The sequence below is a fragment of the Drosophila tropicalis genome, unplaced genomic scaffold (assembly GCF_018151085.1).
Source record: "Drosophila tropicalis isolate 14030-0801.00 unplaced genomic scaffold, ASM1815108v1 contig_878, whole genome shotgun sequence".
NCBI lineage: Eukaryota > Metazoa > Arthropoda > Insecta > Diptera > Drosophilidae > Drosophila > Drosophila tropicalis.
In genome coordinates, this window is record NW_027173374.1 from 15,140,176 (window position 1) to 15,163,159 (window position 22,984).

General features: G+C 42.6%; 2 protein-coding genes across 2 annotated transcripts; one reads left to right on the forward strand and one right to left on the reverse strand.

The window, feature by feature from the left end:
* Positions 1–2,250, forward strand: beta-PheRS (phenylalanine--tRNA ligase beta subunit). The gene is made up of 5 exons (XM_068301681.1): positions 1–217; positions 272–327; positions 392–549; positions 618–1,963; positions 2,021–2,250. The coding sequence occupies exons 1-5, from the start codon at positions 160–162 to the stop codon at positions 2,170–2,172; spliced, it is 1,770 nt and encodes a 589-aa protein (XP_068157782.1). The 5' UTR covers positions 1–159; the 3' UTR covers positions 2,173–2,250.
* Positions 2,251–3,198: 948 nt separating this feature from the next.
* On the reverse strand, positions 3,199–21,462 carry mask (multiple ankyrin repeats single KH domain). The gene is given in 20 exon segments (XM_068299123.1): positions 3,199–5,336; positions 5,410–5,583; positions 5,648–5,788; positions 5,790–8,464; positions 8,467–10,845; positions 10,919–11,246; positions 11,310–11,885; positions 11,947–12,234; positions 12,374–12,483; positions 12,553–13,897; positions 13,966–14,187; positions 14,261–14,325; positions 14,390–14,453; positions 14,455–16,377; positions 16,588–16,887; positions 16,994–17,162; positions 17,226–17,466; positions 17,534–17,666; positions 18,089–18,127; positions 20,101–21,462. Coding segments are annotated over 20 exon segments (12,519 nt in total). The 5' UTR covers positions 21,409–21,462; the 3' UTR covers positions 3,199–5,297.
* Positions 21,463–22,984: the final 1,522 nt, after the last annotated feature.

Sequence of the window (22,984 nt, forward strand, 5' to 3'; positions counted from 1 at the left end):
CTATTTTACTCCCCCACCCCCGTATAGCGGGTAATTTTTGTTTTTGTTAAAAAAAAACAAGTGACAAAATTGCTGAATTGCTGCTAAAATAAAAGGCAGCTAATCTTAATCGATCTGTAAAATTGTGTGTAAAGTGAATAACTCACAAATATTGTCAGAATGCCAACAATTGGAGTGAAACGTGACCTACTCTTTGATGCACTCGGCAAGAAATACAGTGAGTATATTTGTCCACGTGTATGCTACTTTTTCTATTTTTTCAATCTTTTAGCCGATGACGAGTTCCAAGAGCTGTGCTTTGCCTTTGGTCTGGAACTGGACGAAGTGGTAAGGATAATCGTTTGAGAATGAATGGGCGAAAAAATCTGAACCATTGTATCGTTTAATATAGACGACGGAGAAGCAGATGCTGACCAAGGAGCAGGGGGAGGTAGCGGCTGCTGCAAATGCCAGTGAAGAGATTATATACCGGATTGATATACCAGCGAATCGTTATGATTTGCTTTGCTTAGAGGGTCTGGTTACGGGTCTGCTTGTGTTCCAGGGCAAGTAAGCGATTTATACAGTTTATACAAATGATCCCCCACAAGACTAATTTGTTTAATTTTCTTTTAAAGAGTTAAACCTCCAAAATTTGAGTTTGTGGAACCTAGCAAAAGGCAATTGCTGAAAATTGCTCCATCGACGGCCCAGATTCGTCCCCATGCTGTCGCCGCAGTGCTGCGCAATGTGTCCTTTACCCAAGAGTCTTACAATAGCTTCATAGATCTGCAGGACAAACTGCATCAGAATATATGTCGCAAGCGTACACTGGTGGCCATTGGTACACATGATCTGGATACCTTGGAAGGACCTTTCAGCTATGAGGCCGTTTCTCCGGAGCAAATCAAATTTAAGCCACTTAACCAAAAAAACGAGATGACTGGTGTTCAACTGATGGATTTCTATGCTACGCATTCCCAGCTCAAGCAATATTTGCCCATCATTCGTGATTCGCCAGTTTATCCAGTGATCTATGATTCCAAACGCGTGGTGCTTTCACTGCCACCCATTATTAATGGCGATCATTCAAAGATCTCACTTAAGACCAAAAATGTGTTCATCGAGTGTACAGCCACCGACCTTACCAAGGCAAAAGTGGTGCTGGATACCATCGTTTGCCTTTTCTCTCAACACTGTGATCAAAAATTCACAGTGGAACCATGTGACGTTGTGAAACCTGATGGGAGCATTGCTTCGTATCCGGAATTAGCTGTACGTGAAGAGAAAATTTTGGTGAAGCGGGCCAATGAGTACATTGGCATCAATGAGTCACCTGAGAAGCTAGCCGACATGTTGACGAGAATGTATCTGGAAGCCAAAGTGCAGGGAGATTTTCTTACTGTGAAAATTCCCCCAACGCGACATGATGTTATCCATGCTTGTGACATTTATGAGGACATAGCCATTGCCTACGGCTATAACAACATTAAGAAATCACTGCCAGCTTTTATGCAGATAGCCAAACAGTTTCCACTGAACAAACTCACAGAGCAATTGCGTGAACAAGTAGCCCAAGCTGGATTTACTGAGGCTTTAACCTTTACGCTGTGCTCGCGCGATGACATTGCCCGTAAACTAAATAAGTCAATTGATTCAATGTCTGCTGTTCATATAGGTAACCCCAAGACTTTGGAATTCCAAGTGGTAAGAACCACTTTATTGCCTGGCCTTCTTAAAACGCTGGTGGCCAATCGTAAAATGCCATTGCCCCTGAAACTCTTTGAGATTAGTGACGTAGTCTTAGCGGACGAGAAGTCCGAAGTTGGAGCCCGCAATGAACGACGCTTGTGTGCTGTTAATTGTAACAAAACCGCTGGCTTTGAAGTGGTTCATGGTCTATTGGATCGAGTAATGCAACTGCTCTCGGTACCATGGAAAACTGGAAATGCAGCCAAGGGTTATTCCTTGCAGGCAGCTGATGGTGAGTGAAAAGAAAAGTCTATACAAAAATGAATCTCAATTACTTTCCTTATAACAGATCGCAGCTATTTTCCTGGCCGCTGCGCAAACGTGATGTACGACAATGTGGTCATTGGTAAAATTGGTGTCCTTCATCCCACAGTTTTGCAAGCCTTTGAATTGACCACACCCTGTTCAGTTGTGGAATTCACAATTGAGCCATTTGTTTAACTTGTACTCAATCTTTTGAAATATTTAACATTTGCAGAAAGTTTTACAAATAAATGATCAAAATATGATGACAACAAATTAGAATCTAATGATCATTAAAGATTTGCAGCCATTTACCATAATTGATAATATAGTATGTATGTAGAAAAAGTAACAAAGAAACCTTTTTGACTTGGCAATGTTCTTTAATGCTGTCATTTATTCGATTCTGACTCAACTTATTTATTAAAATAACAAAGCAATCAATTGCAATCAAGAAATTGTTTTGATCACAATTCGATGTCCACTACTTTTTCCAAACTTATTTTGAAAATGATGAAAACGGTAAGAAATTTTTTTGTATATTTTATTTATGCTGTTTAATGTTCTCTTTTATATTTTTCCTTCAATACAATAATAATAATTATAAGAGTAATAATAATAATCCGTAGTATGTATGTATTTAATATATATGTAGTTTCTTGTTTTTTTTTTTCATCCGGTTTTTTTTTTTTTTTTTTGTATTGTTTTGTTTGTTTTCTCCATACTTCCCACTCTCATATTTGAAGTATAATTTATTTTAATTTTTTAAATTAATAAATCTATGTGAATTCATAAATTTCTTTCGCAATGAAAAAAATTCTATATTTTTTAATCCATATTTTGTTTTATATTCAATTAATTAAGGATGCATCTGTGCGAGTCCTTTCAGCTATTTCGTTTTTTTTTTTTTTTTTTGTCTCAACAAAAATTCATTTGCTTTTTTTTTTTCTTGTGTGTGTGTGTGTGTTTGTGTATATATGGATGTCGGTATTGGTGTGTGTGTGCACATACATATTTATTTATATATGATTAGCATAATTTGTCGTATCTTTTGTTGTTTTGCTGTTGTATCAAATAATTTTAAACGAACACTTTCTGTTGTTTCCTTTTTTTCATTACATAATTTGCTTGCAGCTAAAATATTGTTTGAAACAAACAAATTGGGGAAAAAAACAAACAAAAATAAATGAGAAGGCAGAAACAGACCAAAAAAAATTCGTAGGGTTTTCAATTTTCTTAAATATTAATATTTAATATTTATACCATCATTTCGTTTTGTCTCTACGCATGCGTGCTTCATGTGTGTGTGTGTGTTAACCCATTTTTAGAATGCATCTACATACATATGTAGATTTGAAGCATTTTCTCTACAATTTTACATAGCAATTATTCGCGTAACGCCCACACAACGCCTCTGCAATTAATCAGCAGTTTCGATTTCAGTTTTCTTTTTGTTTTTACACATTTTAAAAAGGTATTTTGTATGTATATATCAGCTATGAATGTATGTATTTATATACTTAGTATGTCTAAGCGCAGTGTTTGTAGGGGGAAAAGCATCATATATATATTTCAATTATCGGCAACCATAGATATATCATCAACTTTGGCAAGCAAGCGCCTTTTTTTAAATTTTTCTTTCATTTCTTCTATGCATTTTTGTTGCTGTTTTTTTTTTTTTATAATTTAAACTTGTTTTCATGTTTTTCAATGGAATATTAAACCGTTTTCTTTTCTCGTTTTTTCTTTTTAAAGTTCGTTTAGATAGGTATGTCTATAAGTTCTTCCTTTTGTTTTGTCTTAGCATTCTTTTTTTGTTTAGTTTGTCATTCATTTAGTAAGTTTAAGCAATTCTCAATTTCTACTAGCTACAGAGTTTTCATTTTGTTTCGAATTTAAAATCGAATATCCAAGGCGATATTTTCTTTACTTAGAGTTTACAGAAAAAAGTATAGCTTGTTTGTGTCTGTGTGTTTAGAGTGTTTGTTTCTTTGCGACAATGTTTGGCTCTGTTCGTTTGTTCGACCAGTCGAATCGAAATTTCTTGATGTTTCCTAAATTCCCTATAGTAGCAAGGCGGCGTCTCATAGTGGAAACCAGATATGGATTTTTATATACACACATATATATATGTATATATATATACAGAGATGTGTATATCTGCATCTGTTAGTGGATGGGCGGGAGGAATAGAAAGAGACAGTCGCGACCTTAAAATGTAAAACTTTTGGACATTCATTTCATGTTTTTTTTTTATTAATAATACATATATACATATATATACATATATATATATTTGTGTATAATATATATATATATATATATATATATATATATATATATATGAATATAGTAAGTAAGTATAAGCGGGAAGTGTAATAATGTGTACTGTGGTATTTGTTGTTTAGCTAGGAAGCTAAGAAAAATTTCCTTTTTTCAGTTTAATGTTTCATTCATAAGACTGATTTCTAGCTTAAAATAATTTTCTTGTGTGTATATATATATATATGTATGTATGTATATGCATGTTCAATGTGTTTGTGAGGGTGTGTTGGTATTTATACATATATATATATATATATATATGTTGGTAGGTAGGTAAGTATTTTTGTAGTTTTTCGTAGTTTTCGATTTTCATATTATTTGCAATTGTTTTTTTTCCAAATGTTTTCCTCTTCATTTTGAATCCTGCCCTGACTACACTACAATACTTCATCTCATGCTTTCCCCCCAAACAGCAAAACTAGGGGATATCAAAAATTAGAGTTAAAATAAATAATTATATATTGCAGCCAGGCAAATATATTATGTTATTGAAGGAAACGACGGCGGCACTTTCTTGTTCTCCCTGCTCCTGCCCTCTCTCTTTCTCTGCCTGTCCAACCGCACCGTTACTCGTACTCTCTTCTTTCAATTTTCTAATTGATAATTTTGGTTAATTTCCAAAAATTTCATATGTTCTTGCCAGGAAATTAGAAAATTATAAAATCGAAAGAAAAAACTTATGAACGAAGCCCAGTGGGTGGGGTGGGCGGGGGTAAGAGTGTGTTAAGGTGTAAACGTTTGGAAGATGGTTTTCGTTGTTGTTGCTGCTGATTATGCTGATTGATCGTTTCTGGAGAAGCGCGAGCTAGTGTGTGGATAATAGTTGGGTAGAGGTAGCCGAATAGAAAATGTAGAAACACGCAATCGATTCTTGCATTGAATAATTTTACTGCTATTACAATTCATCGTTCTGTCCAGGTATGGAGGTGCAGAAGGGAGAATAAGTGTTGACCTCAATCCTCCTCATCCACTTGATGTTGCTCATGTTTCGAGCAACATCAGTTCGACCAGTTTGTGGTATAGTTGGCCCAGGATAACTAAAAAAGACAGAAAATACAAATTATCACAAATTCGTATGCAAGTTAGTAGGAAACAATTGATAAAACTTACATGTTTGTCATGATGATCCCACACCTCCACTTTGTCGGGAATGTGCGGCATGTCAACTGATCCTGGAGCACCTACAAAATGCTGAAAGCCATATGAGGGCGGCATTAGATTGACATGGTGTTGTTGCTGTCCTAGATTTGTTGGCCCCTGCATATTGTGATAGTCCATGGGCATCTGCGAAGAATAAGAACACAAAAATAAGCCTACCATTTCCGTCCATTAACTGCGCCATACTTACATTCAAGGGCTCGTGCTGCTGCTGCTGCTGGGTATAGGGACCATTATTATAGGGCCTATATTGTTGCTGTTGCTGCTTCAACCAATTGGGCTGCGTTTGAGGAGGCAGCGGTGGCCCTTGTTGCAGCCCAGCGGGCTGACCACCCCTTCTGCTCATGTGCCCATGGCGGCATTGCACTGGCTAAAGCATCATCCATACTGAGCGCTGAAGCAGCCACATTGAAATTATTGTACTTCCACGAAGCGGCTCGTTCTGTGCCAATTGGACGCGGCATTTTGCGTAGGTCATCGTGATTTGGAGACATGGCAGACGGAGAACCCAATCCAGCCATTGCAACATTTTCCAAATGTAGCATATCGCGTCCTGTATATGAGGGATACTCCAAGGTGCCGCCATACCAACGTTGATTCGTTGCAGCAGGTGGTCCACCGCCGCCAGGTTGTCGCACTGGTCCACCGCCGCCTGGTGCTTGCCTGGATGGCTGCTGGGTACCAAATATATTCGTTTGCCCACTGACTCCTTGCGGTGGCTGCTGAGGCATACTGGTCTGCGGCTGTTGAGGCTTGCTATTACCCTGGGAGAAGGCAGACGCGCGGTGATTCAGTCGCAGTATATTATTCCCATCAACAATGTAGGGCGATGATTGCTGCTGCTGCTGCTGCTGTTGTTGTTGATCAATGGGATAGTTCAGTGGTTGCTGCTTATCGTAGAGGAGTCGCTGAAGATTTTGCTGCTGTCGATCGATCATAGCAGCGGCTGCTGCTGCCGCCGCTGAAACTGTAGGATTGCCAACGCCAGTTGAACCAATCGCACCGAAACTGAGTCCACTAGTAGATGCAGGAGCGCCATCTGGTGTAGATATTTGCATTTGAACAGGCCTCTGAATAGGTGCCGGGGCAGAGGGTGGTTTTATTACTCCGGGAGAATGAGCGGGAGCTGCCTCACACAATCCGGTCTGGGTACCATTCATGGACGGGGCTGTGTTGCTGCCATCACCTCCTGCCACAACCATAGGAGATCGGGAAGCAGCTGCTACTGCTGATGCAGTAGAACCAGGACCACTGGTGATAATGTTGAGTGATTGTTGAACATTTTGATGATTTTGAGCCTGTATTGAATGTTGCTGCTGCTGTTGTTGATGTTGCTGCTGGATCACATTGCCAACTGGTGGCGATGTTGAGTGATTCGATGAAGACTTCGAGCTTCCAACTGGGGAACTGAGAATATTACGATTATAGCCAGGGGCTTTTGAGGCATCCGCCTGGGGCAAAACATCACCAACAGCTCCAACACCAGCCGATGGATTTCCGGCTACTCCATTGCCACCAATTCCAGTTGTGACATTTCCGCCACTGTTCCCTTGATCCACTACCAGTTTACCCCATTGCGATTGATGATAATCGCTAAACAAGGAATATGCATTTGATAATTTGGCTGCCAATTGGGCACTAAAGCTATCACCGGCTGTGTTCATCAGCGTATTGATCACCAGATTCTGTTGAGATGTTCCTTGAGGTTGTTGAACTTGTTGTGGATGTTGTTGGAGTGCGGATGGTGGTAGGGGCGTTGCGGCAGGTGGAGTTTGTTGTGTGGTGGTTGTGGTTGTTCCAACTCCAGCTCCAGCAGATTGGGATTGGTGCTGTTTAATTTGCTGATGCTGTTGCTGTGTGGGTGAACTAATCCTTTTGCTTGGCGGGGCAATGGGTTTCACATTGTTGTTATTTGTGGCTGCAGCTGCTGCTGCAGCAGCATTAATTGCCGCTACATCTGCCACGTTAAAGGTTCCAATTGGTCCAGCCAATGCGTTGTTATTGTTGTTGTTGCCACTGCCTAGTTGGCTCACACCACCAGTTGATGCTAATGCCACTGGCTTGCCGCGACCGAATGGAGCTACTACTCCACTGCGCCCTCCAGTCGAGATAACTGCTCCACCTCCCTGCTGTGTGGATTCAACCTTCTTGGGCGAAGACTGGGTGACGGCTGCTGCTTTTGCGAAATTCGCGATTGTAGTTGTCGGTGCACTTGTCGACTTACCCAATGCATTCGAACTCTTCTGCTGGGTGGGTGGCAATGAAGCTTTTGATGATGTAACAATTGAATCTTGCTTGGATTTCGACCCATTGGCAGGAACACTACCACCACCAATGACTCTGGCAGACTGTGCGTGTTGTTGACCCACAAAACCGCCTCCTCTAGCATTCTGACTGCGAGCTGTTGCACCACCACCACCAGAGACAGTTGTTACCAATTTACTGCTTCCATTCGTCTTAACGGCAGACGATGTGGAGGATCCACCACTTCGTCCAGTTTGTGATTTATTGGCCAACTGTTGCTTGTGCGAATTGGTATAAGATGTGGCTCCTCCAACTGGTGTAGAAGAACTTGCCGATGAACTTGACGATGTTGATGTAGTTGATGCAGCAGATGAGAAATTATTAACACTCGAGACAGTTCCACTGCCCACATTGGCAGCGGTGCGATTGTCCCATGTGCCAACAGACATGGGATTAGAGGTGGAACCGCCGGCGGCACTGCCACCACTAGCTGAGGCTGATGAAGCTGCCGCCGCCTTAATGCTACTATTGATGCGGGGAAGCATTTGCAATATATCAACATCAGGATCCTTAATGAGGGCCAATATAAGCATATGCGCCTGCTTAGTGGCATCGGTTAGACCCTTGATGGTAATGCATCGTTCCGATTGATTTTTACCCTGTTTCTCTACCTCAATGTGGGCTCCAGTTGTTGCCCGAATGGCATTTATATTACTGCCGGCTCGTCCGATAACACGGGAAATGGCATTCACTGGAACTTGAACTTTTTGCAAGTCATCTCGGGAGGCGGAGGCACTGCCGTTGTGCTAACTGAGAGAGAGCTGGAACTATTACTGCTGCTGTTGCCCAAATGATGATGTTGCAGGCTAGTAGTTGAATTAGAGGCGATCACAGAGGCGGGAGCCGGGCTGACCGCTGTTTGTTGGGCACTGCTCTTGCGGACCACTTCCTTCCAACCGTCCACTTCGCTACGCTTGCTCGACGATGTGCCAGTGGCAGTGGACGTCGCTGGGACAGCCTTCGCGAATTCTGATTTACGAGTGGTGCTGTTACCAGCGGCATTTATATTTGTTGTGGATTCACTATTTGTGAATTTAGCGGCGCCTGTCGAGGAGGATGATATAGACTGCTGTTGATTTGACTTTGTCTGTTGGGTCGACGACGACGAAGACAACTCCTTGGGAGCCAGATTCTCTTTTTCCCGTTTACTTGAACTGTTGCTGCCGCTACTTGAATCCTTTTTCTTGGCCGGCTGTTGTGACTCTTCCTTTTTGGTGTCCACCTGACGTTTAGTCATGGTTGTTGCCTTAACAGTTTCAATGGTGGACTGCTTCTTGACCATGACATGACCGCCCTTGAACACGGATGATGCTGCAGTGGATGTTGCTGCTTGTTGAGCAACCTGCGTCGCAGTAGCAGCGGGTATCGTAGTGATTGAGACTGTTGACGCGGCAGTTGTCGGTGGATCTGCTGCGTTGCTTCTATTTTTCTGCTGCTGTTTCTTGTTTTTCTTGGCTTGATTAACATTACTGACGGCGGCTTCAATCTGCTGTCCAGCTGGAGTGGTAGTATTACGAGCTGCTTTTGTATCCCCGCTGGAGCAAGAACCCTGATCTATGCCAGAGTCACCCTCTTCACGGACGGGCTGAACAGCTTCATCATCTTCGTCGTCCTTATCCGAATCATCGTCTTTATCGGTGGCATCATCATCGTCGTTTTGTTGATCTTCACCTCCGGCCCCTCCATTGGTACCACCTTGTTGTTGGCGTCGCTTTTCCTCTTTCTTTTCCATTTTCTTCTTCTTTTTGCGTTCACGCCGTCTGGCAGCGGCCGCCTTACGACTTTCCTCACGTGTACGTTCCAAATCCAACTCTTCCAGCAGTATCGATGCATTTTTATTGGCCTTTACTGCCTGAGCTTCCTTGGCACTGCGTAGAATCTTCATGCAATCGTAGCACTTTTCAATTAACTCCTTGTCGCTAATGGTGCCAATAAAACGAATCATCTCTTGGTCCGAGGGGAATTGCGAGACATACTGAACCATCCATTTGACTATTTTTGTGTGTCCTTTGCGGAAAGCGGCCATTAGACACGATACTCTTCGATTATCTTGAGAATCAATGTCGGCAGTATGATCATAAAGTAATTCCACCACACTCAAGTGGCCACCGTGAGCAGCCAACCAAAGGGGCGAATTGCCTTTCTTGTTCTTTACCTCAACACTGGCGCCTCGCGACAGTAAAAGCTCCACAAATTTCTGATGCCCCTTATCGGCAGCAATTGTGAGCGCTGTATCTCTGGATGTTGGTACTGGTGCTGCATTCACATCGGCACCCTTATCGAGAAGCACGCGACCAACTTCGATATAACCGCCTGAGGCAGCTTCCATTAGCGGAGTCAATCCTGTCTTGGCCCTATGCTCTACATTGGCTCTTCTGTCAAGCAGCAGACTGACCACCTCATGGCGACCTTGGAAACAGGCTAAAGTCAAAGCCGTATTGCGATTTGTCTCGATTTGTGCATTGATATCTGATCCCTGATCCAAAAGTAATTTAACGGCTGCGGTATGGCCATTCATGGCAGCCAACATAAGTGGAGAGATTCCCAACTTACTGCCAGTGCGGGAATTAATCTCAGCTCCGTGACTTAGCAGTAATTTTATGATATTCACATATCCACCACTGGCGGCCAGACTGAGGGGCGTATAATCCGAGACATTGCGATGTTCCTTGTTCGCACCGACACTCAATAGCAATTCCACCACCTCGTATCGTCCTCCAGAGCACGCGAGTGACAGAGGTGTATCCTTGGTACGCTCTGATTGGGCCTCCAACTCAGCATTGTGCTTGAGCAATATGTCCACAACCTTCTCATGGCCTGCCGTTGCGGCCAGAATCAGAGGAGTGAAGCCCTTTTTATCGCGATGTTCGATATTTGCTCCACGATTGATAAGCAACTCGACTAGTTCCTCATGACCGCCAGCACATGCGAGGGTTAGGGCGGTATCATGATTGGATTCCGTTTCCGAATCAATCTCAATGGTCTTATCGACACTGGCAGCTGCGGCCACAGCCAATTGATTCTGCAGTTGCGCCTGTTGCTGAGCAGCTGTCGTTGCGGGTTGCAAATGCTGATTTGTATTAACTGCATGAGAGAGGCGAGGGGAATTTGGATTAGAGAAATACCAGTTATAATGTTAAGATTATGGATAATGTACCTTGACTTCCCGCTGGAGTCTGACGGAACCCAGAGGAACGTCGATCCTTACGCGATTGCTTGTCAATTGCCTTTTTGGCTATGCCACCTGGCATTGATTTAGTAGCACTAGCTCCACTATTCAGGGTAAGTGTGGGCGTTGTCATAGGCCAAATAGAAAGTTCATTTTGCCCTTGGCCTGGTGGTTGTGGCTGTTGAGGTTGTTGCTGCTGCTGCTGCTGGTGTTGTTGCGGTTGTTGCTGTTGGGGAGCCTGTAAAGCGAATTGTGTATATTGTCCCACAGCGGGCTGTGGCACAACTACTGAAGCTGGATGCGTTTGAGTAGCCACCTACACAGCATTTAATAAAATTATAAGACAATGTTCCGATAGCTTCGCAATTCAATAACTTACCTGATGCTGGACAAATGGTGCCGGCATACGCGGAGGAGGAGGTACGGTGAGTAAGGTTTGGACACCAACAACAGAGCCCGTGCCCTGTCTCTGTTGTATCAACAATTCCTGAGCTACCTGCTCCAATTCAACCTGTGTAGGTGGACGCTGCTGTTGGCCACTGGCTCGATGTTGGAATATAGTCTGATTCTGATCGATTTGTAGTTGTTGCTGATCTGCACTTTGTTGATCGACACCAGAAGCACTCGGCTGTTGGTTGATATTTGGAGGCAATTGGAATAGCAACTGCACTGGCTGAGGAGCATTCTTATCCCCACTTTCCATATTATACACGAAATTGGTGGCCGGCTGATGATGTTGCTGTTGCTGCTGAAGCTGGTGTTGTTGTTGCTGATGCTGCGAGGCAACTGCTTTTATAATACGTGCGTTCGAGTATTGTTGTAACTGCTGCTTCAGTTCTGTATCACTATCAATAGCCAGTTTTTGCTGCTCTTGAAACTCAGCCGAATGTAATTCCTGCTGTTGACCGTCCCCATAAGGCAACAATGACAAAGGAGTGGATGTTTGCTGATGTTGCTGCAATATTATTATAGAAATTGTAAAAACCAAACCTATTATAGTGAACATTGCCACTCACTTGCAAATGCATCTCATCAGTTGTGTCAAGGAGACGCTGATCAATTGGCACATTCTGTTGCATAGGATAGTCCAAGAGGACAAGATTTGTCTGACGCTGCTGCTGTTGGGGATCTTGTGAGCCATCGCTGGGATTTACCAGTCCCGGTGATCGTACCACACCAACAAGCTGCTCTTGGCCAGTCCATTTGGCCGCGGATTGCGCCCAACTTCCAGCAAACCTTCCCTTGCACATTTGATTCAAACTGAATTCAGCCAATTCGGGATAATTCAAATTGCTGGCTAGCTCCTGGGATTAGAAAAAATTGTAAAATGGTATTAATATGGAACAAGTGCATCGGAAAGTGATTGGTTTACATGGTAATTACCAGCAAATTAAGATCGCTGGAACTAACCTGTATAGTTGGCTCGTTAGTATGAGAAAGTACCTGGAATATATCATCCATTTCAGTGATATCATACTGGGTCCCATCACCGCTATCAGTGGCGAAGTGCTCTAGTCCAGGGTACAGATCTCCTGCGTTGCCGGTGCCTTCTTCTAAAACAAAATAATCAAAATCAAATAATCAGATTCTCCTGTTAGGTAAACCTGTAGTCCTAATCCTACCTGGGCCTGCTTGGTCTCCCTCAGCATGTTGTTGTTGCTGCTTCTGCTGAACTGCCTTGGCATGGGCTGCGGCTGCTGTAGCGGCCGCCAATTGCTGATGGAGTACAGTATTTAAAGCCGCATTGTTGGCAGCGGCTGCCTTAAGATTACTTGGCATAACATGTACTAGCTCAGAATTGGTTAGATCTTGACGAAAATCGTATAACGTTTGGGGAAAGATTTCTGGTTTTGTGAGAATCAAGTTTTCCACACGTGTCGACATTTTACGCTGTTTCAATGGCAGAGATCCAATACTCTTGGAATTGTTGTTGTTATTGTTAGCTGCAGTGGCAGCAGCATTTGGATCATTAACATTCATGAAGAACTCATCGTCCTCTTCATCATCGTCCTCATCATCAATGTCATCGTCGCCGCCTGCCTCATCCTCGTCTATGTAATCCACTTCACCATCGACATCGCCATCGATTTCGGCATCTTCATCATCATAGTTGATTTTCTCAATCTCACCACTATTTGTATCCTCCTGATCCTCCTCATCGTCATCGTCCTCCTCATCATCTTCATCATCCTCCTCGTCGTCTTCATCCTCATCAACTTCGACAATAATGCCATCATCACGTAAAGCAGTGGCCAGATCAATGGGATCAGGAAGCAAAAGATTCTCGTCACCATCTTCAACTTGACCGTCACCGCCACCACTACCACTTTTTGTGTCATCGCCTTCACCATCACTCTCTACATTTTCTGCATTATCCTTTTTCTTGTTAGCAGCAGCTTCAGCAGCCGCCACAGCGGCCGCTGAGCACAATGTAGCCAGATTCTTCATTTCGGCTGGGTCGATACCCTCGACAGCAGTTGGCGACATGGTAATTTCTTCCATTTCAGGCGGCGTCTCAGTTGGCGACTTGGGTTGATCTCCAAAGAAATTCTGCACTCCAAGATAATGCCAGCCATCCTTGAAGAAATTCAATTGCGAAGCATTGATGGCAGTTATGTCATTACGACCCCTTGATTCATTGACTGCTGTCTCCAACAGACCACGAAAATCTTCCATAGTTGGCTTATGTTGCAGCGTCACACCAATAGGGAGCTGGTGTTGTTGCAGCTGTTGTTGATCGGCAAAATTATTATTTTGACCAGTGGGCGATGCTAATGGAGAGGCTGGTGAATTAGAATAAACCACATTTGGCGTAACGGTGGAGGACGCCGCCACTCCCACACCAGAAGACGAAGATACTATAGCCGGAGATAATGCTCCTCCACCTCCTGCACTGTCCATAGCCACTCGCTGGTGAATTAGCTGCAGATGCTGTTGCTGCAAATGTTGTTGCAGTTGAAGATGCGTCTAAGTTAAAAGTAACAAAAAGGATGTCAAAGGATGTTATAAGAATGCGCAGAATATAGAAAACTTACCAAATTATTGTAAATGGACACCATTTGATTCTGCTGCAGATTTGGCAGTACTTGTTGGTTATGTTGTTGTTGTACCGCTGCAGCAGCGGCGGCGGCAGCAGCAGCTGCGGCGGCTGCCTGCTTGCGGCTGTTTTTATTAGTAGCCTTCACCTTGGGTCTATCACTGATGGCAGTGCTCTGGAGAACTTCCGAAGAATGGGTAATGGCGGAGCCAGAGTTTCGCTGAAATACATACAAACACACGCACAGGAATTAAGTCACCTAAGTAAAATATGCAATTGTCATTCGTACTTACTGCTGGCATTTGCAAGCCGGTGGTGTTGGTTTCCACTTCAGATGCGGCAGATGCAGCACTATCACCTTTTCGAAAATAATTTAATTAATAATATGTAGGTTGCTCTTGTAATTCGTTTGATATCTTTACCTTTTAAGGACAATTCGCTGGTCAGTTCGACAATATTATTATCTGGTGGCACATCCCCTTTTTTTCATTTCCTGCATAAAGCCACGACCACGTGCAAGACGTGGATCGTCCCCGGCTATATAGGCGAATTGGGGTGGTGATTTACCATCTTCACCCAAGGGTTGAGAACGCACTTGCTCGGACGACGAATTTCGCTCAGAGGGCGTAAACTCGACTTCGGCGTGTGATCGATTTTTACGCGTTAGCAGATCCTTGAGTTTAGTCTGGGATTGGAGTTGTTGTTGTTGAGGTTGCTGTTGCATCACTGGCTGCTGGCAAACAGTATGGAACATAACTGGTGGTGCCGGCGGTGGCGGAGCAGCTTTTTGAGGAGGCTGTAATGCATTAATATGATCCATATCAAGATCAAAATGCTTGCAGAGATGCTGCTGTCCGGTCGTCGTAGGCTGCTGTTGCTGTTGCTCGAATCCTGGTTGTAAATGAAATAGCCGTGACTTGGCAATTAGGCCTTCCTGCTGCTGGGCACCCAAAGTAGTTAGATCGATGCCACCAACACCAGAAATACCAAATTCTTCCGTGCCAGCCTCACTGCCTGTCGTGCTGGTGCCGGTTGTGCCACCAGCTCCAACCGTAGACGCAGCTGCTGTCAATTGCAGTTCACCGGCAGCATCCATAAAGTCTCCAGCTCCTAGTGTGACAACATTGGAGGATTGGCCATTACCAGCGCTAAATTGCTGCTGCTGGAATAGTTGCTGATTGGAGGCTCTTGCTGCCTCAGACAACTCATGCAGACCTGGTGGAGCATTGAGTTGCTGTAGCTGATGCTGGAGTTGCTGTTGAAGAATCTTCTGCTGCTGGGTATTGATCAGACGCATCTGATTCGAGCCTGCAGCTGCAGCAGCAGCTGCGGCAGCCGCCACCGCTTGAGTTTGTCCGACATTAGCAGCCGCAGCAGCAGCTAGTTCAGTGGGCGAGATATTTGGATAGCGGAAAAGCAACTCCACAACTCGCGTATGTCCGCCCTTGGAGGCTTCAATAAGCATGGTACTGTTGTCCTTGAGCTTATGGAAGGGATCTGCATTATTCTTCAGCAGCAATTCCACCACCGACTGATGTCCGCCGGCACATGCCAGAGAGAGGGGTGTGTGATCATTACTGGTTGTTTGCTTATTAACATTGGCGCCCTTCTGGATAAGGAACTTCACCGTGCACAGATGGCCAGCTCGACAGGCTTTCATCAGCGGTGTGCGACCACCTTCCGACTCGTGCTCCAACTGAGCGCCATAGGACAAAAGTACTCCGGCTGCATCCGTATGACCATTTTCACAGGCATGCGTTAAGGCGGTGTCTCCAGTCTGTGTCTCCGCATGCACATTGGCTTTATTTTGTAGCAGGAATCGTACCAGATCAGTGTGACCTTCTTGCGAAGCTTCCATAAGCGGCGTCGAGGCACCCAACTCTAGATTGGCACCCTCTTTGATTAAAAAGGCAGCGACTTCACTGAAGCCTCCACAACATGCTAGGGTTAGAGCAGTTTCCTGCGTTTCTTCTGTGGTCGCATTGATATTGGCTCCCTTGCTTAACAACAAAGCAACCATCTCCTCGTGACCCTCGCGTGCCGCCTCCATTAGCGGAGTATAGCCCTCGTCGTTGACTTCCTCAATATTAGCTCCACGCTCAATGAGCAGAGTAGCTAATTCCACATGACCACCGCAGGCGGCCAGAGTTAAAGGAGATTCAAACGAATCTGTCGGCATGTTGACCTGAGCACCCGAATCGAGTAGTAAACGTGCTACCTCTACATGACCGTCCATAGACGCTTCCATAAGGGCTGTATGCATTTCATCGGTTTTGTGCTCCTGATCGGCACCAGCCTGCAGTAGAAAGCGCACCATATCTAGATGACCTTTGTAACAAGCCAGTGTAAGAGCGCTTTCCTTGAACTCATTCGAGTGGGTATTTATACCAGCTCCATGCTCGAGGAGCACCTGCAACAGAGAAGCCACCATTATCATGGGTAAACAGAATTACGGTATATATTGTTCGTTAAATATATCAGATAAGATCAAAGTAAATCACAGATATTGGTACAACAAATCAATAACTCGATTCATGTCATATCGTAGCTCTCAAATCTCGGATTATAATCATTTAATGAATATATGTGCTACCCCTAGATAGATTATTCTCGCTCTTACCTTGGCCACTTCCACATGTCCAGCCGAGGCAGCCTCCATTAGCGGTGTATGTCCATTCTCATTCTGCTCTTCAACATTAGCGCCATGTTTTAGCAAAACTTTCACCACATCCACTTGACCACCGGCACAAGCGAACATCAATGGAGTGTTTCCAGTGGCACAATGGGCATTAACATCGGCATTGTGGCTAAGCAGCAATTTCACAATATCCAAATGACCAGCAGAGGCAGCTTCCATTAGGGGTGTCGAGTCCTTTTGACCCTTATCTTCAACTTGGGCTGCTGACATTGCCAACAGAACCTAAACGAACAAAATTAAAAAATGGGGGTAAGGACGGGGAAGAATTAAACCACTTTTCAGACAGAAAAAAAATTACAGGATTCTCAAGGAAAATCATTTTCCTTACCTGGGCCAGTTCGAAGTAGCCTGCAGAACAAGCCATTGACAGTAGAGATTCGCCGTCATCTGTGGAAGCGGCAGCATCATTAAGATTTACATTCCCCTTGCAGAGTAAACGTTTAACCGTGTTGACATCATTGTCCGTGCAGGCGGCGACAAGGGAACGTGAGAAGCCACTGCTACAGAGAGAAAGCAATTACAATAGAGTAAAGTTTTAGGCAGCAGATTAAAGAACATACTTCTTATCACGCGGACTATTGGCACAGCGCATTTTAGTCAGAGCCTGCTTGGTCTCATCGATGGCATGGGTGGCATGACGCAAAACTGGTGGCTTTTCAATAGCTGCAGCCTCTAGCAGGGCGGTGAGATTACTTGGACGTTTGTTATTGGGGTCCAATAGGAAAGGACTGACTGGCGCATCTTCCTCTTCATCCTCATCGTCAATTTCCTCATCGTCTGCATCGTTGTCCTGCAAAACATCTGAAATCGGAACGAAAAATAAAACAAGCATTAATTTGATATTTTTCTGACTTTTGAAAAGACTCACCAATTTCTTCCTCATCCTCTTCGTCTTCGGCTGATTCATCTGAATCTTCAGATTCTTCTTCCGTTTCGTCTTCGTCCTCACGTGCCTCACCTTCATGGGGGCAACTGTCTGGATCAGATTCGGGTATATCGTCCTAAAAATACAATTAAAATTGAAATAAATATCATTGTCTTTTGGTAAAGCGAATATATAGGAAAAAAGTGGGATGAGTAAAAAGAGAATAAAACGATAACGAAAGCTAGAATTAGACGAGTGGAGCAAAGTATAACATAAATTAAAATATTAATATTTTTAAATATTTAACATCAATCATTCACAGGAGAACATTCTTGTTGTCTAAGGCCAGCAACAAAATCGGTGTAATTGGACACGAAAGGCAGGAGTACTTTCTTGGGATTAGAAATTAATTTAATGGCACTAATTAATAAATCAATTACTATTTGATTTTGGTGGGGTTAAACGTAATTTTTGTAGCATGGTTTTAGTTGATTTGTTTTTAGTATGAGAGAAAGAGAGCTGAAGAAGGAGGCAATTAAAACGCGGGGAGAAACTTACCAGGAGATCTGGCCTTAAACACAAGAATGCCAATAGGATCTACAAATAAAAAGAGAAACGAAAGAAAACATATACATAAATCATAAAATTTTAACTCAAGGCACATCACAAAAAGCGGCAAATGGCTATGGCAAAGGGCTAGTGGCAAGTGGCACACACAGGGTCGAATAAGACGCTGCCAATGGCCCAAATTTCAATGGTAGATAGTTAGAAGGCAGGTCCAGGGCAGGGGAAGTAAGTGGAAGGATATGGTGTCGGATATGTTTACGTGGACAAGGAATCGTAAAATAAATTCCATTGTTGATCTTGCACTCCGCATCACGTTAATAAAAATTAATAAAATGGATTGAATCCGATAATTAACCATTTTTAATACTGTTGGAAATATTTTTAATTAAAAAATACATAAGCGAAAATTTTTGAAAAATATTTTAACGATCGCAAAAAAAGTTGACAACACTCACACAGCTAACTTTGAATTCAAAAGATAACAATATAAATAATACAAAAACAACAAAAGAAAACAATAACAAAAATTAAATAAGGTACATAACAAAGTTTTTAAATCATTGTCAAGGTTGCCAGATGATGAGAGAATGAGAAGAATCGATAGCACAATATCGAAACAGACACACATGGATGCATGCATGGATGTGTGTGTGTGTTCTGCAACAATAAAAGAAAATAAAACCAAAATGTTTTCTTTGGAATTTTGAGAATTGCATGAGTCATGGAAATTGCTGGTGACCATTGCAGTCTGCACACATTAATTTGTTTGCATGTACATATGTATGTCTATAACGTACATCGACAGAGCCACGTACATATTTGTATAATAAATTGGGTGTGCGTGTGCCGCTACACCTACGCCTTTTGTTAGACGAAAAAAACTAGCATGAAAATCGCACAATTTGCTTTTTTTTTTCAATTGCACGAGAAGAAGAAGCAGGTAAAGAAAGAAAGAACTCTGGAAAATCAACAACATGAACGAGTTCATCAACGGTCGCAGCAATAACAGCAGCAGTTCTCGTGGACTTGCCAGTCGTTTGTTCTCGTTACGGGCGTTGTGTGTATGTGTCTGTGTAGTGCGAAAATGAAAACGCAATATGAACCATTATTTTTTGGCTAGCAAAATTATGATATTTAAAATTTTTTTTTAGACACGAAGTTCATTACACTCACTCCATGTATGTTGTTTTCGACCATGATTATTATTATTTTTTTTTTTACTATCTTTCTCTTTCTTCACACTTGCGCATTTTCTCTTCACACACGATTTCACTACTACGGCAGCGGCACCAACAACATAAAGACCTGATCTGTGTTGCCAGATCGAGAAATTATCTTGTGTCACGCCGCTGCTCTTTTTTAAGACTCAAAATAACGCATATAACGTGGGCGGGAGGACGGGTTAGGAAGTCGAGGGTCAGATCCAATTATTACTACCTAGACATTTTTGTATATTTGGTTAATGACCTTTCTTTGCTTTCATTTTTATTTTATTCTCAACATTTAGTTCAATGCTAGACAAAGAAAAAGTTTCTACACTCATACAAGCGAAGGCATGCATAAAACAGCTGATTAATCATCCGGCAATCAGCCAATGCAAAGGGACGGGCTAACACGACTGACTAAGCGGAAATATATATCGCACTCTTATAAAATTTAACTTTGTTTTATGCAAAATTAAAATAGGAATTGCCCCGTATCCGCAATAAACAAACAAAAAACCTGATATCACCCGGTACTCCCATACCACCTGGAATATAGAAAGCAAACTAAATGCGGAATATCTACGTTTCAGATTATAAACATCGGACAAAAAATTGGAGGACAAGAGTCTTGGATTTATTGAAAATAAATCCTTTTATAGCTGAAATAATCTTTACTTTCTAATCCATTCGAAAATTTAAATGTTTAGAAATCTGTTTTAAGCGACAGTTAAGAGTCCTAAATGGAATGTAGAGAGTAATAAAGTATATGGATTTAGATTCTGATATTCATTAACTTACCTCGGAGACGGACTCCTCCTCAGATTCAGATAGATCTGTGGGTACAGGTTGCGGATAGAATTCGGTATCGGTATCCGTATCGGGTGTTATTATATTCTGCAAGGCCGATGATATGGCGTTCACAATACCTACAGATGACGACAGGGATGAGGCATTTGATGACAGAGATGATGAGGCAGAACGGTTCGATGTTGATGACGTGGCAGCAGCAGCAGCAGCGGCGTCTTTCAATTTTTGCTTGAGAACGGCTGCCGCGTTCGCCACATCCACGGCGGGATTGAGGCTCATGCTGAGGGCACCAGCGGCGGCAGCGGTGGTAGCAGCGCCAGCGTTGCTATCGACTGCAGCTGCAGCAGCGCCCATTAACAATGTTGTGGCAGCAAATTTCAAATGTGCCGAATCCTTGCTTGAAGTGCTGGATGTAGTTGAAGTGGAGGAGCAGGGTGGACCACCAGGTTGTTGCTGTTGCTGCTGCTGCATGGCCACTTGACGTTTGAGGGCGGCGTAGGCAGCCCTTGTCTTTTTGGCGGATGCAGAAGCGGCGGAGGCAGAGGCAGTGGCTGTTGAGGCGGCGGCACTGGCAGGCGCTGAGGCAACTGCGGCCCGAAATTTAGCTGCAGCTCCGCTGGCATTTCCACTGTTAGCGCTGCTGCCATTGGTGCTATTACTACTACTAGTGGTGCTGGTGGCTGCGGTGGTGCAACTACCGGCATTCGTTGTGGTTGTTGTTGTAGATGTAGCTGTTGTGGTGGTGACAGGAGCAGCCGCCGCCGTTCCTTGGGGTATTGAAGTGGGTGTTGGCGAGGTGGTTGGGCCGGCTGTTATAAAAGCCGCCGCAGACGGAGACGCCGTTTCGTTAGGCAACGTTTTCGACATTTTGTTTTTGTTGCTGGCTGTTGTTGTGTTGGCAGTGGCTGGATTGTTGTTGTTAACTTTTAATCTGCTTGTTGTAGTGGCTGTAGATGATGCTGAAGACTTGAAATTGCCCTTCGACATCGGTGTTAGATCCTCATGCTTCTTGTTGCTCTTCTTTTTACCACTGCTACTGCTGGCCAGTTGAAGGAGCTCTGCAGCAGCTATTGAATGTCTAGCAGCTGCTATGCGTGTCCCGTTATAATTGACCTGTATGGCAATGTTGGCGGCAGCGGCAGTTGTTTTTCCTGCTGCTAATGGTGTTGTTGTTGTATTTGTTGTGGTGGCAGATGAAGCAGCTGTCGCGTTATTGTTGCTTTTACTTGTAGTTTTTGATGTTTTTTTCAGGTGCAGATTTATGTCATCGCATTCATGATTTTTCGCATCATTATTCATTTTACTCTCTCGTTTTTTTTCTCTTTTTTCAATTTCTCTCTTTATTCGCGCGTCCTAGTATTTTATAGTTTCATATATTTATTTTTTTTTTTTTTTTTTTGTTTTTTTGGAAAGTGTGAGACAAGTGAAAAATTTGATTTAGTTTCGGTTGATTTTAGAATAGAAAATATTGAAAGAAATATACTACTTAAAGGAATTTGACATTTTTCTTTATGTTTTCTGTTATTTTGTCTACGGGCAGCTACGAAAATTTAATCCACAAAAATGCCAATCTGATTTTTTACTTTAGAATTATTATTAATTTTGAAAGGGGTGCTTTGCTTTAATTTTATTGATTCTTCTAGATTAGAATATATATATATATATATATAAATATATACAATTATGCGGGGAGGGCAGGGCACACAAACACACACGCACGCACAATTTGTAAGTCTGGCAACTCTCGGCATTCTTTCACTTCTTCACCATGCACGCTCATTCGTATGCTCAACTAATTCACATTTGTATTTAAAAAAAAAGAAAGACAAAAAACGCACACACACATGCACTCACACACACACACAGAAATACAGATACGAGAGGAGGAAATCGTTTTTTGTTAAAAATTTTTGCTTTTTTATCCTAAACGATGCGCAATTTAGTTTTATTTGAACTTAATTCAGCGTGCCTTGCATACGATTTATATAATCGCTCTAGGCGTTTTCACTGCTCGTCAAATTTCTTGCATTTTAATTCGATTTATCAAGATTTATATATTTTTAACTGCAACGTTCAAATTATTACTAACAAAAAAAACTAAGAAAAACTTTTCGAGCAGTTTCGACTTCGCCCGAACGAATAAAAAATCACTTTACACATTTTTACAGCGACCCCGAATTGCTACAGAGCGAGACAACAGGACATGACAGTAAATTGAGCTGGGACATTTTAATGTGCACAAGCGAGAGGTGAATATCCACATCGACCAAGCGAAACGCACACGCCAAAGTCGAAATCGAAAAGACGACGACAGCAGCGACAGCGACGAAGGCGAATTAATGAGTAGAAGAAATGAAGAGAAAATTTTTCTTTCTACTGTTCCGATGCGAATGTTCACCAATTTATATGCACTGAATACATTTTAAAACTATCACCATAAGTGCGACACTGAATTTAAAACACAATTCTGATATTTCCGCGTATTACCGTTCAAAATATATAGCAAATAAATCAATTTTTCAGCAACGTTAAAATTCTCTGTCTTTCATCAGAGTTTCGGATCGCCATATTATTCCGGATGCAGGGATGTTTTTTACAGCATCATTTGCGAGCACTGTTAATCGTAACAGCATCTTTTGCGAGCACTGTTAACCGTCTCTAGTAGTAGTGATGGTAAATTGTAGCAATTTTACAGCATCGAATGTGACTAGTGTTGAAAATGATTTATGAAAAATATCAATAATCAATAGCTGTAAATTTTCTTTTAATGGATGTGAAGAGAAAGCAGATATAATTTAAAATTTGTTATTCTACTTGTGTGAATATTTAAAAAAAAAAAAATTTCAATTATTTAATGTCAATAATCCGTATGCAT

Bases quoted from the DNA above. Each gene is read 5' to 3' on its own strand.
- beta-PheRS (XM_068301681.1), top strand. From the start codon at position 160: ATGCCAACAATTGGAGTGAAACGTGACCTACTCTTTGATGCACTCGGC. The intron at 328-391 runs GTAAGGATAATC...CGTTTAATATAG, and splicing joins GTCTGGAACTGGACGAAGTG to ACGACGGAGAAGCAGATGCT. The intron at 550-617 runs GTAAGCGATTTA...TTTCTTTTAAAG, and splicing joins CTGCTTGTGTTCCAGGGCAA to AGTTAAACCTCCAAAATTTG.